At 44.0% G+C, this 14,744-nt stretch overlaps 1 protein-coding gene across 1 annotated transcript in view; it reads right to left on the bottom strand.

Moving 5' to 3' along the window:
* Positions 1–1,203: 1,203 nt before the first annotated feature.
* Positions 1,204–14,744, bottom strand: part of GLRA1 (glycine receptor alpha 1) — an 82,618-nt gene continuing 69,077 nt past the window's right edge. The window contains exons 8-9 of the mRNA XM_059062478.2: positions 7,565–7,711; positions 1,204–1,543 (exon numbers count right to left, since the gene is read on the bottom strand). Of these exons, the coding sequence (XP_058918461.1) occupies positions 1,232–1,543; positions 7,565–7,711 (459 nt within the window). The 3' untranslated portion in view covers positions 1,204–1,231. The remainder of the gene's footprint in view (positions 1,544–7,564; positions 7,712–14,744) is intronic.

The raw sequence follows: 14,744 nt of genomic DNA, 5'->3' as shown, positions 1-14,744 counted from the left end.
TCTTTCCCCCCAAGCTTCCCACATTCTTTGTGGTATATGAAATGTCAGAATATAATGACTAGACTTTATAAACATTACTCTCTTTCCACCCGTATACACACATCTAAGTGGCAGCGGCCTCACTGCTACCCTTTCACCTTGCAAAACTTCACTCTGCAGAACCACGATGTAATGCATCTGTGTCATCCTATGGACCCCACCTTCCCAAGCATACACCCACTTGCAATTCCAGAGACTCTCCCCAAAAATAGACATCTGAAAAAAGTGCATCTGTTTATACTCAGTCTATCTGCATATTATTTCTTGAGATTATTACCTTTTTTTTTAAACCATAAAAAAGATTGCATATTGGCAATATGAGAAAAACCACGGTGGTCATTTCTGGGTGGTGGTGGAGGGTAGGTGGTGTGGGTGGTGAAGCACAGAAGCGTGAGGGCTCAGAGAGGGGCAGCTCAGAGAGAGGTCCTCAGCCTGGAGACGTGAGGATGGATTCTCAATCTTCGGGCCTCAGAAATGTCCCATCTCTTTAGTCACTCCCTTCTCTTCTCTCCACTTTTCCCCATTTCCACTACCCATGCCTCGGCCGCATGACCCTCTTGAAGCAGAGGCGGAATGGCTTTTTGGCATGAGTTCGCCTGGGCCAGTTTGAAGATAGGCATGGCGTTTGGAGGGGTGTGATGTGGGACACACAGCAGAGCAAGCTTATTTGTGACTGTTTCCACTCTGGGAAAAATTGTCCATTACTTCTGTGACTTTAAAAATTTAAGCAGTTACTAGGCTGATAGGTTAAGAAACAAATCTTTTGTTCTTGTGGTTTTGGATTAATATTAAGCATGAATATATATCCTATATTATATTGCTTCCCTTCTGCTCTGGGGCAGACTGTACACTCCTTCCAAACAGGAATACTGCACAGCCCACGGACTCAAATTTTTGAAAGCTGTTTTCTCCCACTCCCCCTGACCCACCCCGAATCCTCCCCTTCCTCCCTGGCCCCTCAGTTCCTGTATTAGAAAAGCCCCTCCCTCCCCGCTCCCACCAGCCACCCGAGGTTAAATAGCTAGTGCCACATTCTAAGAGTCATGCATCGCCGCATTTGGGATTGCACACATTGCAGAGAAGGAGACAGTTGTGTGTGTGCCCCCTCCCTCCTGTCCCCTCCTCTTTGGCCCTCAGATTCCTGTGCTCTTCCCACTCTGCCCTCTCCCAGCCTCCCCCCATCTCAGACCCATCACTGGTTGTGGACATCCTCCCTGCGGACGATCTTGTAGATGATCCAGTAGAACATGTTGAAGATGAGGAAGGCCATGGGGAAGCCGATGCGGGAGATTTTGTCAATCTTCTTGGCCCTCTGGATGAAGAGTTTTCGCATCTCCTCCGGGGACTTGGATGGCGCAGGAGGTGGGTTGGTGGTGGTGTTGTTGGCGCCCTTGACCGAGATGCCGTCCTTGGCCTGAAGGCAGGCCGGGCCCATCCCATAGGCAGAGAAGTTGAAGCGGCCCTCTCCGGCCTCATCCTCCTGAAACAGATTCAACATGGGGCTCTACTTAAAATAAGACAGGGGCTGGGCACCCTCCCTGCAAGGCACTCCCCTGGGGGGCCAGGCCATGCCCATCTGGCTCTCCCTGCTTCCCGGACGGCACCATTCCAGGCTCCTGAAGGCTCTTTGGCTGGCTGGGGAGTTATGCCTTATAGAGGGGCGCCACTTACGTGCCAAAACAGATGCAAACCAGGGGATAGGAGTGCGGCGTGGTCTGGAGACCTGTGTTCGGGTCTCTGCTCCATCACTTGCTGGCTGTGTGGCCTACGCAAGTCACTTCCTTGGAAGACTTCCTTCAGTGACTCTCAAAAGAGTTTTTAATTTCATTTTTTTTCTTTAAGTGGGGATAAGATTTGCTCCACTACTTCAAGGTGTTTTTCGACCATCAGAGGTTATAGATGAGCGAATACTCTGAATGCTGTTTTGTTAGAAATCCAGGGGACAGTTTGGAGATATCCCCTGCTTTGCCTCTGTTGCCTCCTTGCCCTCTTCCCCCCACCCCATTCCCCAGTCAATGTCTTCTGTGCGTAGGTTGGGGGAGGGAGTGAACGGCCCAGGAAGGGAGCAAGGGCTGTGGGCCTCACCTCCACTCACAAGCCAGGGCACCACAGCTGCTTCTTATCTCCATGTTCCTGTATCCCTGGCAGGTGTGACCTCAGACATACCTCTGGATTTTTATCAAGTTATTCAAGCCCTTCATCATTGGGCTCCGAATTACCTTTGCAGGTTTCCCCCTCTCTCCCACCCTATGCTCTGCACCCCTGCCTGTTGTGTTGCACGTTCCGCCCTCCCTGCCTCATGCTCACCGCCCAAATGTCTGCTCCCCTGACCCTCCTCGCTTTTTCTTTTCCTCATCTGGATCGTGGAGACACTCTTGTCGGCTCTCATCATGTCCGGCTTTGTGGTCCTTCCTTGTGAGCTCTGAGGCACGGTGAGAGCCTCAGCTGGGCTGCTGATTCAGTGTGTGGCTCTGGGGGGTTTATGGGCTCACTCTACCATCCTAGAGAGCAAGAGCTCTTCGGGTAGCCTCCCTGTCTTCTGCTTGTTCCTGTGAGGGACAGGGCAAGCAGAGAACAGGAAATGGAGTCCAGGGGCCCCAGTGCCTGTCCAGCTCTGCTCCTGCCACTCCATCCTGGGTCCCCATCTGGGCTTGTGATGACATCTAGCCTAGTTTCCCTCCTGCCTCCCATCTCCCCCCCCCCGCCCCCTCCAACCCGTCTGGGTTGTTATGACATAAATCATTGGTCATCTTTTGCTTAGAACTTTTTAACAGGCTGCCAGTGACTTGAGGATAATTAAAACTTTTACATGGTGACAAGGCCTTAGACGATTTGGGCAGTCCTGTCTGCGCATCTCCATCTGGCATTCTGTGCTCCAGCCACCCTGTGATATTTCCATCTGTTGGAAAGTGCTGCACTCCTCTTCTACTCTGGCCTCTGGGAAGGTGGGTCTCTCTGCTGGAACACTCTCCCAGCCCCACCCCTGCTTCCATCTCCTTCTCTTTCCCTGAACTAATTCCTACTCAGAGGCCTTCCCTGAGCCTGAGGATAGGCTAGGTGTCCCTGCTGTGTGCTCCATAAGCTCCCTCTACATCCCTCCCTCTAATATTTCCTTTTTTGTATTTTAAAGCCCTTATCACATTGTTTTCCTTGATTAATGTCTCTTCCGTTAGACTGTAAACTCCATGAAGTCAGAGGCAAAGTCTGTCATGAATATATTTCCTGGGCAGAAGTTCAAAACTGCAAATGTTTGTTGACTAAACATTTACTTGTATATCCTCTCCAATCCCAGCTTCCCCACCCCCAACCTTTTTTTAAAATTGGAGCATAGTTGCTTTGCAATATTGTGTTAGTTTTCGCTGTAACAGCAAAGTGGATCAGCTGTACAAATACATATATCCCTCTTTTTTGGATTTCCTTCCCATTCAGGTCACCACAGAGCATAGAGTAGAGTTCCCTGTACTATACAGTAGGTTCTCATTAGCTATCTATTTTATACATAGTAGTGTGTATATGTCAATCCCAATCTCCCAGTTCATCCCACTCCAGCCTTCCCCCCTTGGTATCCATACGTTTGCTAGCAGCAGGAAGATTTGACACATATGATGAATGCTCAAGAAACCTTTTGCAAATGACTGAATCTGGTCCAACATCCATGTTGCAGAAGTGAGGGAAAGAAGATGGGCTCCAGTGCCTGGCAGATTGGTGCTCAACAAATACTTGTCTATGGGGAGGACAACTGGAGGGTTTGTGCCAGAGCCGAGGAGAGGAGTTGGGGGAGGCTGGCCAAGTCACTGGACCCTGTGCCTGAAAGTGGGCTGGCTCCGACTCTGTTGCTTATCAGTATAAATAGCCCCCCCCCCGCCCCCCGCTGTGGTGGGGTGGGTGGGAGTGGGTGCTTGAAAATGTTTTCTTGCTGGGCTCCAGTTATGCAGGGGGAGGCCCAAGTTAACTCTCTGTATAGCTTTGGGAAATTATTCTCTGCCTTCATCTGTTAAGCATGAGAGGGGATGGGATGGAGGTGTGGAGGCCTCATCTGGTGAGAAGATGATCAATTTCACATTGTATCCAGGAGAAAGGAAATTCCCTAGAAATGACTGGACCAAAGCTTGCTATTCCTGTTTGAGCCAGCAGATGGCAGGAAATGAATGCCCAACTGCACCTGGAGCTGCGTGGGGCTGGAGCAGGGGAAATCTGATAGTTACTCTAGAGCCTAGGGAGGTTGGTAGTGTGCCCGCCCAGTCAGGCTCACAGAGGTTTCCTAATAATCTGACTAATGAGGCTGGCCAGGAAATTCGAGGACCAGATGCTTTCTGCCCAGCAAATGAGGTAACATGGGAGGATGGAGGGAGTTGAGGGGCCTGGCCAAGATCACAGGCTCTGAGAAACTCGGGCATATAGCTAGTTCCTCTTCACTCACCATCTGGGGCTTAAAACCCCCTAGGGCTCTGCAGTCCTAGCTTGTACACTGCCAGTGTACAAACCGCATCCAGAGGGCCTTACTCCAAGGAACCTCTTCTTTATGGTGAGCCCGATTCTGCGTCCTTGCAGTTTCTGACATTTGTGCCAAGTTCAGAGCCCATGGGCACAAGGAAGGTCACACTAATTCATATTCACACCAGGGTCCAGGCAGGAGAAATGAGTGATGAAGTGAGCCTGGGGCTGTGGAATGCATTCCCTACCTACAGGCATTTGCAGTGCGCCTGTACCACAAGGGATGTGAATTCAGCGGGACCAGAGGCTGCAGTGTTTTGAGTGAAACTAGAAGTGTGACTTTTGAATGCTGGCACTTTCTTCCAGATTTTTAAGACACTGCTTAAAAACTTAAAGATATTTGCGTGGCATATTTGACCTTCTAGCTACTAGTTTTTGACCTCCGCCTTGGGATAGATCTTAGTTCCTATTTAAGGTCTAATAAATGCAGGACTTTTTATCTGCTTCAGGATGGAAACAGTGATGAACAGATAAGCAGCAGCTGGTGGTATGTGGTCAGTGTTTTGAGAATAGCCATGGGTCTTAGAAGGCCGCCTTGCCTTTGCCATCAGTGTCTCCGTGATCCTGGTAACTTGCCCCTCCTCTTTGTTGTCACCTAACAGGAGGAGTGGATGGGATGCTCTCCGAGAGCTCTTCCAGCACCAACGTGCTGTGAGAGAATGAGGAAGGAACCAAGCAGAGGAATTGATCAAATCTGCATAGTGGCCTTATGCACACTTAACCTGGCCAGAGGTAAAACAAAGCTTTTGTTTTCCTCTAGTGTATAAAACTGGTAGGCATTTGGCAAGGGCGAAGGCAGCCTTTGGAAGTACTGTGGGCCCTGCATGTTACATGTCTGCAGGGAGCTTCATTCACATTTTCGTCTCTGTAAATGCTGCCCCCTGGAGTTGTACAGGGCACAGTCTAGTGGACTGGTGCCAGTCAAATATTTTGGATATAGTCTTCCCAAATAACTGTCTCTGCAACAAATTTTTGAACTTCTTTTAGCAGAGGGAAATGCAGAAAATGCTAGCCTATGGGGGAGAAAGGGAAAATAAAAAGTAAATCCCAGAGATAGTTTGGTCAGTTCCTTGTTTAGACTATGTTAAGAGTCAGAGGCTAGGTATCTGGTGGACAGTAATGGAAGGACTAAAACTAAGGTCTTTCAAGAAGTCCTGTCTGGCTCGCTGCACCCAAGATGGTTTCCTCTTCCAGCGCAGGTTATATCCTAACTCCCATGGGCATCTTCTGTCTTGGAACATCTGCCTGCCACCTGTGGTTAACTGCTAGATGTTAATTGAATCAGATTGCTGATGTTTAAGAAACATACTGAGGGAAATCTGTGCCTATGGAATCATTTTAATCCCTGGCACTTGTGTGGCAGGAACAAAACTTAAAGCTACTTTGGCGTCTGATTTCGTCTTCACCACAGTCCCTCATTATACCCACTTAGTCCATTTTACAGATGGAGAAGCTGGGCCCCAAAAGAGGCTAGCTGAAAATCACATACCAAAAAGTCAGAGTCCTTTGTCACAGCACCTTGTAACTCAGTAGACAGCTATTTTCAGTAGGTCAACCTAAAGCAGCTAGGGCCTTGGTGTGTGGCAGGTATGTGGTGTGGCCTGACAGGTCAGAGTATATGAGCCCCTGGTTGTCCTTATCCATTGCTGGAAACACTTCCAGGTCTGACTGGCAGGTCTCCTCTTTTTTTCACTAGATTTTTTATCCCTTTGTCCATTTGTTCAACAAATGCCTGTTGCATGTTCACTATCTATCAGGCCTTGTGTTAAGCATCAGGTATGTAGCACTGAGCAAGAGGAGACAGGGTCTGTGCCCTGAGGGAGCTTATCATTCAGTGGACGGTGTGCATTAAACAATCACATGATTGAATGCACAATTATAACTCAAGATAAATGTTCAGACGGAAAGAAACCGAGTTCAACTAGAGTATGATCTTTGCTGGCATAAACAGTGTCTTTGTGCAAATTAGAAGAAAGGCATCTGTCTCTTGAGGTGTATGAATCGAGATCCCTTCCTCTGTCTGATAGAGTCAACGCCAGGGCAGGATTTAGAGAAGAGCACTTCCTTGGCTGGGGGGGTCCTTGTAGGTTACAACCTGCATGACCATACTTAACAGGCTGGCATACGCACCTCAGTACAGGACCTAACCTTGACTAGGATATCAAGAAAGATGCCTCAGCCGAGAACTGGAAAATGAGTGGGTTCATACCAGGCAAAGTGCACCGGAAGAGCAACCCAGGAGGAGAGAACCAGACGCCTAACGTCCTGTGCGTATACTTAAGGAACTATGAAAAAAGCCAGTGTAGATGGTACTCAGAGAGCAAAGGAGGAAGTGATGTGAAGATGAGGCTGGAGAGAGAAGCAGCTTCTCTGATCCACAGGAGAAAGGTCTCCTGGGGAAGTAGTTATGGACCAGAATGTGGAGCCAGTTTTCTCCCACAGGCTGCATGCTCCCCAATGGCGCTTGTTGGTTGGGACACACACAACCTCTGAGTTAACAGAGGTTGGTGACTTTTCAGAGGTGGTGTGCCAAGTATTTCTTCATTCAGTTCCTCATAAGGTGAGAGGATCCACTCTGGGGGAGAATCTTGCTGGATGCCCTTTTCTTGGAAGTAGGAAACAAAGGCCTGGAAACTGGACATTCTACTCTAAGATCTCACCTTTTGTGGTGCACATCCCTTCTGGAATCAGACCCATTGAAATAATTGAAATGTTTTCCACTCTGTAGAAAACAGCAACAGCCATCCCCGCTACCTGCCACGCTTTGGGTTTATAGCTAGTTTCTATCTTGATACCGTCAGTGTTTGCTCCGTCAGTTCTGTCTTCACGTGTAACCTGATAGTGTTACTATCTGCCTATAGACCCAATCAGGGCATTGTTTATGGGAGGGGAAGCTAGGACTTCCAGAACTTTGACCCCTATTTTGTGCCTGCTTTACCCACTGAGAAGGATGGTCCAGTGAAACAAGTATCACAAGACAGGGTTGCCTGACACTCTTCTGTTTGCCGCCAGCAGCGAGCCAAAGGCCTACCTTGTGATGTCTTCGCTTCCTCCTGAATCGGAGCAGCTCTTTGTGCTGCCGAGACACAAAGTTGACAGCGGCGTACTCGAGCAGGGCTGAGAACACGAAGAGCAGGCACACGGCCATCCAAATGTCAATGGCTTTCACATAGGACACCTGGGTCGGAGGTAGGGGGAAGAGCACAGGGAAGTGAGGAGAGAGCAGAGTGAAGTCTTGAGTACGGAGGAATGTTTTCTGCTCGTTAGGACCCCCTCCCCCATCACTCACTCACTGCAGTCCCCTCTCAGCTGGGATATTAGGGTGGAGGGTGCAGAGGGAAACAGAAGAGAAATACATCAAGAAGACTGGACAGACAGAATATTGGGGAAAAAAGAACATGTTGCCTAGAAGAGCACTAAAGAGAGAGGGACGGTGTGTCTAGCATTATTGTTCGGTGGAACAGAATGTGGTATTTCGACTAAAGCTCTAAATAGGAACAGAATTTGTACCTAGGGTTAAAAGTAAGTGGAGGATGTCCGTGCAAATGGCAGAGTAAGATCTTCAAAAACTCTCTCCCCATAAAAGCAACTACCAAAAACGGTCAGAACCAACTTTTTTTCAGAACTCTGTTAATTAATCAAAGTCTAACAGCAATCCTGTAAGCATTTATTTAAGAAAATCATCTGGATCTCAGTAAGAACATCAAGCTTCATGGCCTTAAAAAAAACCCAGCTTTGTTGAGATATAATTCACATATCATACACATTTAAAGTGTACAATTCAACGGTTTTATACATTCACAGATATGTGCAATCATCATCACAGTCAATTTTAGAACATCTTCATCACCTGAAAAAGAAACCCGCTATCTCTTAGCTGTCATTTCCTTATTCCCGCAGTTGTCTTCCTCCAGTCCTGGACATTTCATATGAATGGAATCATACAATTTGTGGCCTTTTATGACTGGGTTCTTTCACTTAGCATAATGTTTTCAAGATTCATCCATATGGTAGCATGTGTCCGTATTTTATTGTTTTTTATGGCCAAATAATATTCCATTGTATGGATATAACACATATTGTTGATCCATTTATCAGTTGATGGACAGTTTGGGCTGTTTCTACCTTTTGGTTATTATAAGTAAAGCTGCTATGAACATCGGTGTGTAAGCTTTTGTGCGGATGTATGTTTTTATTTCCCTTGGGGCTTTGTGGTGTTTTAAGTTGCCCTGTTCCCATCCTCTCATCCCCAGCTCTGTTCTAGCTTTGAAATCCCAACAGCCTGCAAGCATGGTAAACACAAGTATCCTGACAGTCACTGCATGGGGCAGAACAGAGTAGGAGCTTCTTTAAAGCTGCCTTCTCAGGGAATTGTTATTTGACCAGTTTTGTGGTTCTTTGAGAGATCCCACTCACAAGGCTGTCTTTATTTGACCTGACTTGGAGCTGGTCCAGTGTGAACAGCTTTTTCCTTGAGGGCATTTGTTGAAAACAATCATTGGCAAGTGTTGAACATTACATCAGCCCCAGGCAGTTGGTAACAGTTGAGGCAAACAATAGATTGAGCAAAAAGTATAAAAGGAAAATCTGGGGAATGAGCTGTCCATAGAGGGCTTTAGGAAGCTATGATATATTCCTGGGAATCTATGCACATTCTTAGGCCTGTGTGTATGCTCAGGGAAGACCTGAGAAGGCTCTTAGCAGTCAACTCTGAATAAACAGGAAGTAAAGGCTAAGGCAAAGTTGTAAACTGCTTGGCTGAGTGTTGAAAGCATATCTTAACACACACAGAGCCCCTAGGCAAAGGCTGGGAGATTTATAGGGTTCAAGCAGTTAAGGAAATCTTTTAAATTCTTAGCTAACCACTAAGCTAACTGTAGAGACTTCAGTGGCCCCACACAGCAAAGAATACAGACATTACAGAATTAGTTCTGTAAAGTTATTAAACAAACAACAGCAAATCCTCAGGAGGGAGGAGAATCTGATTTCCAGAGATGCCACATTGTGTAATATAAAATGTGTAATTTTCAACAACAAATCTAAGACATACAAAGAAACAAGAAAATATGGCGAATGCAATGGACTGAATGTTTGTGTCCTCCCCAAATTCATATGTTGAAATCCTAATCCCAATGCGATGGTATTTGGCGATGAAGCCATTGGGAAGTAATTAGGTCATGAGAGTGGAGCCCTCATGAATGGGATTAATGCCTTTATAAAAAGAGTCCAGAGAGCTAGCATACTCTCTTTCTGCCATGTGAGGATACAACAATAAGTCAGCAGTTTGCAACTGGAAGAGGATCCTCACCAGAACCAGACTGTGCTGACACTGATCGCAGAATTCAAGCCTCCAGAACTGTGAGAAATAAATTTATGTCGTTTATGAGCCACCCAGTCTATGGTACTTTGTTATAGAAGCCTGGATTGACTAAGTCAGGCTCATACATAGGAAAAAAAGCAGTCAAAAGAAGCTGTGCCTGGGTTTTCCTGATGGTACACTGGTTGAGAATCTGCCTGCCAATGTAGGGTACATGGGTTTGAGCCTTGGTCTGGGAGGATCCCACATGCCACGGAGCAACTAGACCCGTGAGACACAACTGCTGAGCCTGGGCGTCTGGAGCCTGTGCTCCGCAACAAGAGAGGCCACGATAGTGAGAGGCCCACACACTGCGATGAAGAGTGGCCCCCGCTTGCCGCAACTAGAGAAAGCCCTCGCACAGAAACAAAGACCCAACATAGCCAAAAATTAAAAAAAAAAAAAAAAAAAAAAAAAGCTGTGCCTGAGGAAACCCAGATATTGGACTTAACAAAGACTTTAAGTCATTTACATTTTTAATATGTTCAAACAACTGAAAGAAACCTTGTCTACACAACTAAAGTATGAGGGAATTCCCTGGCCGGTCCAGTGGCTAGGACTCTGCGTTTCCACTGCAGGGGCCACGGGTTCAATCTCTGGTCAGGGAACTAAGATCCTACAAGCTGGGCAGCCTGGCCAAAAAAAAAAAAAAAAAAAAAGAGTGTGACAACAAAGTCTCACCAAGTGATAGAAGTTACAAAAAAGAACCAAATAGAAGTTCTGGAGTTAAAAAGTAAAATAACTGAACTGAAAATTTTACTAGAGAGGATAACAGCATATCTGAGTAGACAGAAGAATTAGTGAATCAGTAAAAGAATCAGTGAACTTGAGTTTATCCTGTTTGAGGAACAGAATGAAGAAAAATGAACAGAGCCTCAGAGACATGTGGGGAACCATCAAGTGCACTAACGTATGTTCGATGGGTATTTCTGAAGAAGAGGAGAGAGAAAGAGGCAAAATATTTGAAGAAATAATGGCAAATATTTCCCCAAATTTGATGAAAAACACTAATGTATACACATCTAAGAAACACAATATACTCCAAGCAAGATAAACTCAAAGAGATCCACACCTAGACATACCATAATCAAACTGTAAGAAGCCAAAGAAAAAGAATCTAGAAAGCAGAGAGAAGCAACTCATCATGTACAAGGTATCCTCAATAAGATTAACAGCTGATTTCTCTTTAGAAACCATGGGGTCTAGAAAGCAGTGGGCTGAAATTAAAGATGACCTAAATAAATGAGAAAGACATCCTGTGTTCATGGGTTGAAAGACTTAACATTATTAAGATGGCAATACTCCCCAAATTCCTATATAGACTCAATGCATTTTTAACTAAAATTCCTTTTTACTGTTGTTGCAGAAATTGACAAGCTGATCTTAAAATTTATATTCATGTTCATATGGAAATGCAAGTGACCCAGAATAGCCAAAACAATCTTTAAAAAGAACAAAGTTGGAGGACTCACACTCCCCAACTTCAAAACTCACTATAAAGCTATGGTAATCAAGAGAGTGATGCTGACATAAAGATAAATATACTTATCAATGGAATAGAATTGAGAGTCCAGAAATCCATACATCTATGGCCAATTGATTTTTGAGAAGAATATAAATTCAGTGGAGGGAAAGAATAGTCTTTTCAACAGATGGTGCTGGGATAACTGGATATTCACATGCAAAAGAATGATATCCCTTCATATACCATATACAAAAATAAACAAAAATGGATTGAAACCCTATATTTAGAGCTAAACTATAAAACTCTTAGAAAAAAATGTACGTGTAAATCTTCATGATCTTGGATTATGTGTTAGTTTCTTAAGTACAATACCAAAAGCACAAGCAACAACAGAAAATATAAATTAGACTTCATCAAAATTATAAACTTTTGTGCATAAAGAACATTATCAATTAAGTAAAAAAACAACCCATAGAATGGGAGAAAATATATGCAAATCACATATCTCATAAGGGTTTTAAATCCACAATACAGAAAGAGCTATTACAACACAACAATAAAAAGGGAAATACCTCATTTAAAAAGTGGGGCAAGAGATTTGAATAGATTCTCCAAAGAAGATACAGAAATGGTCAATAAGCACATGAAAAGATACTCAACATTATTAGTTATCCAGAAAATGCAAATTAAAACTACGGTGAGATACCACTTCACTTCTATTAAGATATTTATAATCAAAGAGATAGAATAGCAAGCGTTAACGAGAATGTGGAGAAATTGGAACTTTGGCAGGATTATGTAATGGTGTAGCCACTCTGGAAAATAGTTTGGCAGTTCCTCAAAAAGTTTAGCATATAATTACATATGACCCAACAATTCCACTCTTAGGTATATACTTATAAGGGTTGAAAACATATGTCCACACAAAAACTTGTACACAGATGTTCATAGCAGCATTATTTAAAATAGGCAAAAAGTGGCATAACCCAAATGTCTATCAGCTGATGAATAGATAAACAAAATGTGAACTATCCATACAATAGAATATTATTCAGCCATAAAAAGAAATGAAGTAGTGATACATTCTACAACATAAATGAACCTTGAAAATATTATGCTAAATGAAAGAAGCCAGTCATAAAAGTGCACATACTGTGTGATTCCCCTTAGCTGAAATGTCTAGGATAGGCAAATTCATAGAGGTAGAAAGTGGATTAGTGGTTGCCAGGGGCTGGTGGGAGCAGGGAACAAGGAGTGACTGTTGATGAATATGGGGATTTTTTTGTGGGGTGATGAAAATGTTCTGGAATTAGATAGTGCTGAGGGTGTACAACTTTGTGAATATATTAAATGCCACTGAATTTTGTGCTTAAAAAAAGTGAAGGGGGAAGAATGTCAGGTTGAGTGTAATAGCAAACGAAGCCCAATATCAAGTCTAGTGTTAACAATGAGTGGAGTAGAATGTTGAGTCTAGTGAGGGGGAATGTGGCATCAACTATTAATAGAGAGTGAAGCAGCACGTTGAGCCTAACATAAGGAACAGGAAGCAGAATATTACTCCTGCTGTTGCAAATGAACAGCAGAAAGTGTTGTCAGTTGGTAACAGTAAACAGAATTTGGTTTCAAGCTTTAACAGTAAATGTAGCAGAATGCAAAGTCTAGCGTTAATAGTGCAAAGGGCAGGTTGTTGAGTTTTCTTGTGAGGATGAATAGAGGAGAGAGTGGTGTCTAGTGTACATGGCAAGTGGAGTAGAATGTCATGTCTTACATTACAAGTTAATGGTAGAGGGACTTTCCTGTTGGCACAGTGGTTAAGAATCCACCTGCCAATGCAGGAGACACAGGCTCGAGCCCTGGTCCAGGAAGATCCCACATGCTGTGGGGCAACTAAACCCATGCACCACAACGACTGAGCCTGTGCACTAGAGCCCACGAGCCACAAGTACTGAGCCCATGTGCCACAACTACTGAAGCCCACATGCCTAGAGCCCATGCTCTGCAACAAAGAGAAGCCACCGCAATGAGAAGTCGGTGCATCACAAGGAAGAGTAGACCCAGGTCACCGCAACTAGAGAAAGCCCATGCGCAGCAACAAAGACCCAATGCAGCCAAAAAAAGAAAAAAGAGTTAATGGAAGAGTCATGTCACGAAAAACAAAAAACAGTGGGGTGACTGTTCTAGATTAAAAGAGCAAGTGTAAGCAGTATGAATGTTTATTGGATCCATGTCCACTGAGACAGTTTTTGGACAATGGGGAAAATTTAAAGGTTCTATATTAGATGAAATTATGGAATTATTTCTAATTCATTAATATTTATTCAATTAATGTTAATTTTTTAGATGTGATAATATCATTGTGATCCTTATTCCTCATTTAGAGGTGAATTGTCATGTCTGTAACCTTCAAATGATGCAGCAAAAGTTGCATCTATCTATCTACTTACCTACCTACCTGCCTACCTATAAATAGAGATAAAGTAAATGTGGCAAAATAACAATTGGCATTGAGGTGAAGGCTTTTAGGGTGTTCGTTGTATATTCTTTCAACTTTTTCTGTATCAAAACAATGTTAAGTGCAGTATTGCATTGGAAATTGTGCAGAATGTTGCACTTAACATGAGGCTGAAGGGAGCAGACTATGGCATCTGGCATTAACAGTAGAACAGAATGTTGTGTCTGGTGATGAGTGAGTAATGGGAAATGTGGCTCCAGCGACTGTAGTGAATGTAGTGGAACACAGCATCTAGCATTAAAGGAGAGTAAAGCAGAATGAGGCATCAAGTGTTCATATGACAGAAATCTCTTGCATTCTTATACCCTAATGATGAAAAACCTGAAAGAAAAATTAAGGAAACACTCCCATTTCCCATTGCAACAAAAAGAATAAAATACCTAGGAATAAACCTACCTAAGGAGACAAAAGACCTATATGCAAAAAACTGTAAGATGCTGATCAAAGAAATTAAAGATGATACAAACAAATGGAGAGATATACCATGTTCTTGGATTGGAAGAATCACATTGTGAAAATGACTCTACTACCCAAAGCAATCTACAGATTCAATGCAATCCCTATCAAACTACCACTGGCATTTTTCACAGAACTAGAGGAAAAAACTTCACAATTTGTATGGAAACAGAAAAGACCCTGAACAGCCAAAGCAATTTTGAGAAAGAAAAACGGAGCTGGAGGATTCAGGCTCCTGGACTTCGGACTATACTACAAAACTATAGTAATCAAGACAGTATGGTACTGGCACAAAAACAGAAATATAGATCGGTGGAACAGAGTAGAAAGCCCAGAGATAAATCCATGCACATATGGTCACCTTATCTTTGATAAAGGAGGCAAGAATATACAGTGGAGAAAAGACAGCCTCTTCAATAAGT

This window comes from Kogia breviceps, chromosome 4, assembly GCF_026419965.1.
Source record: "Kogia breviceps isolate mKogBre1 chromosome 4, mKogBre1 haplotype 1, whole genome shotgun sequence".
In the NCBI taxonomy this organism is placed as follows: Eukaryota; Metazoa; Chordata; class Mammalia; order Artiodactyla; family Physeteridae; genus Kogia; species Kogia breviceps.
This window is presented reverse-complemented; position numbering and strand designations above follow the sequence as displayed.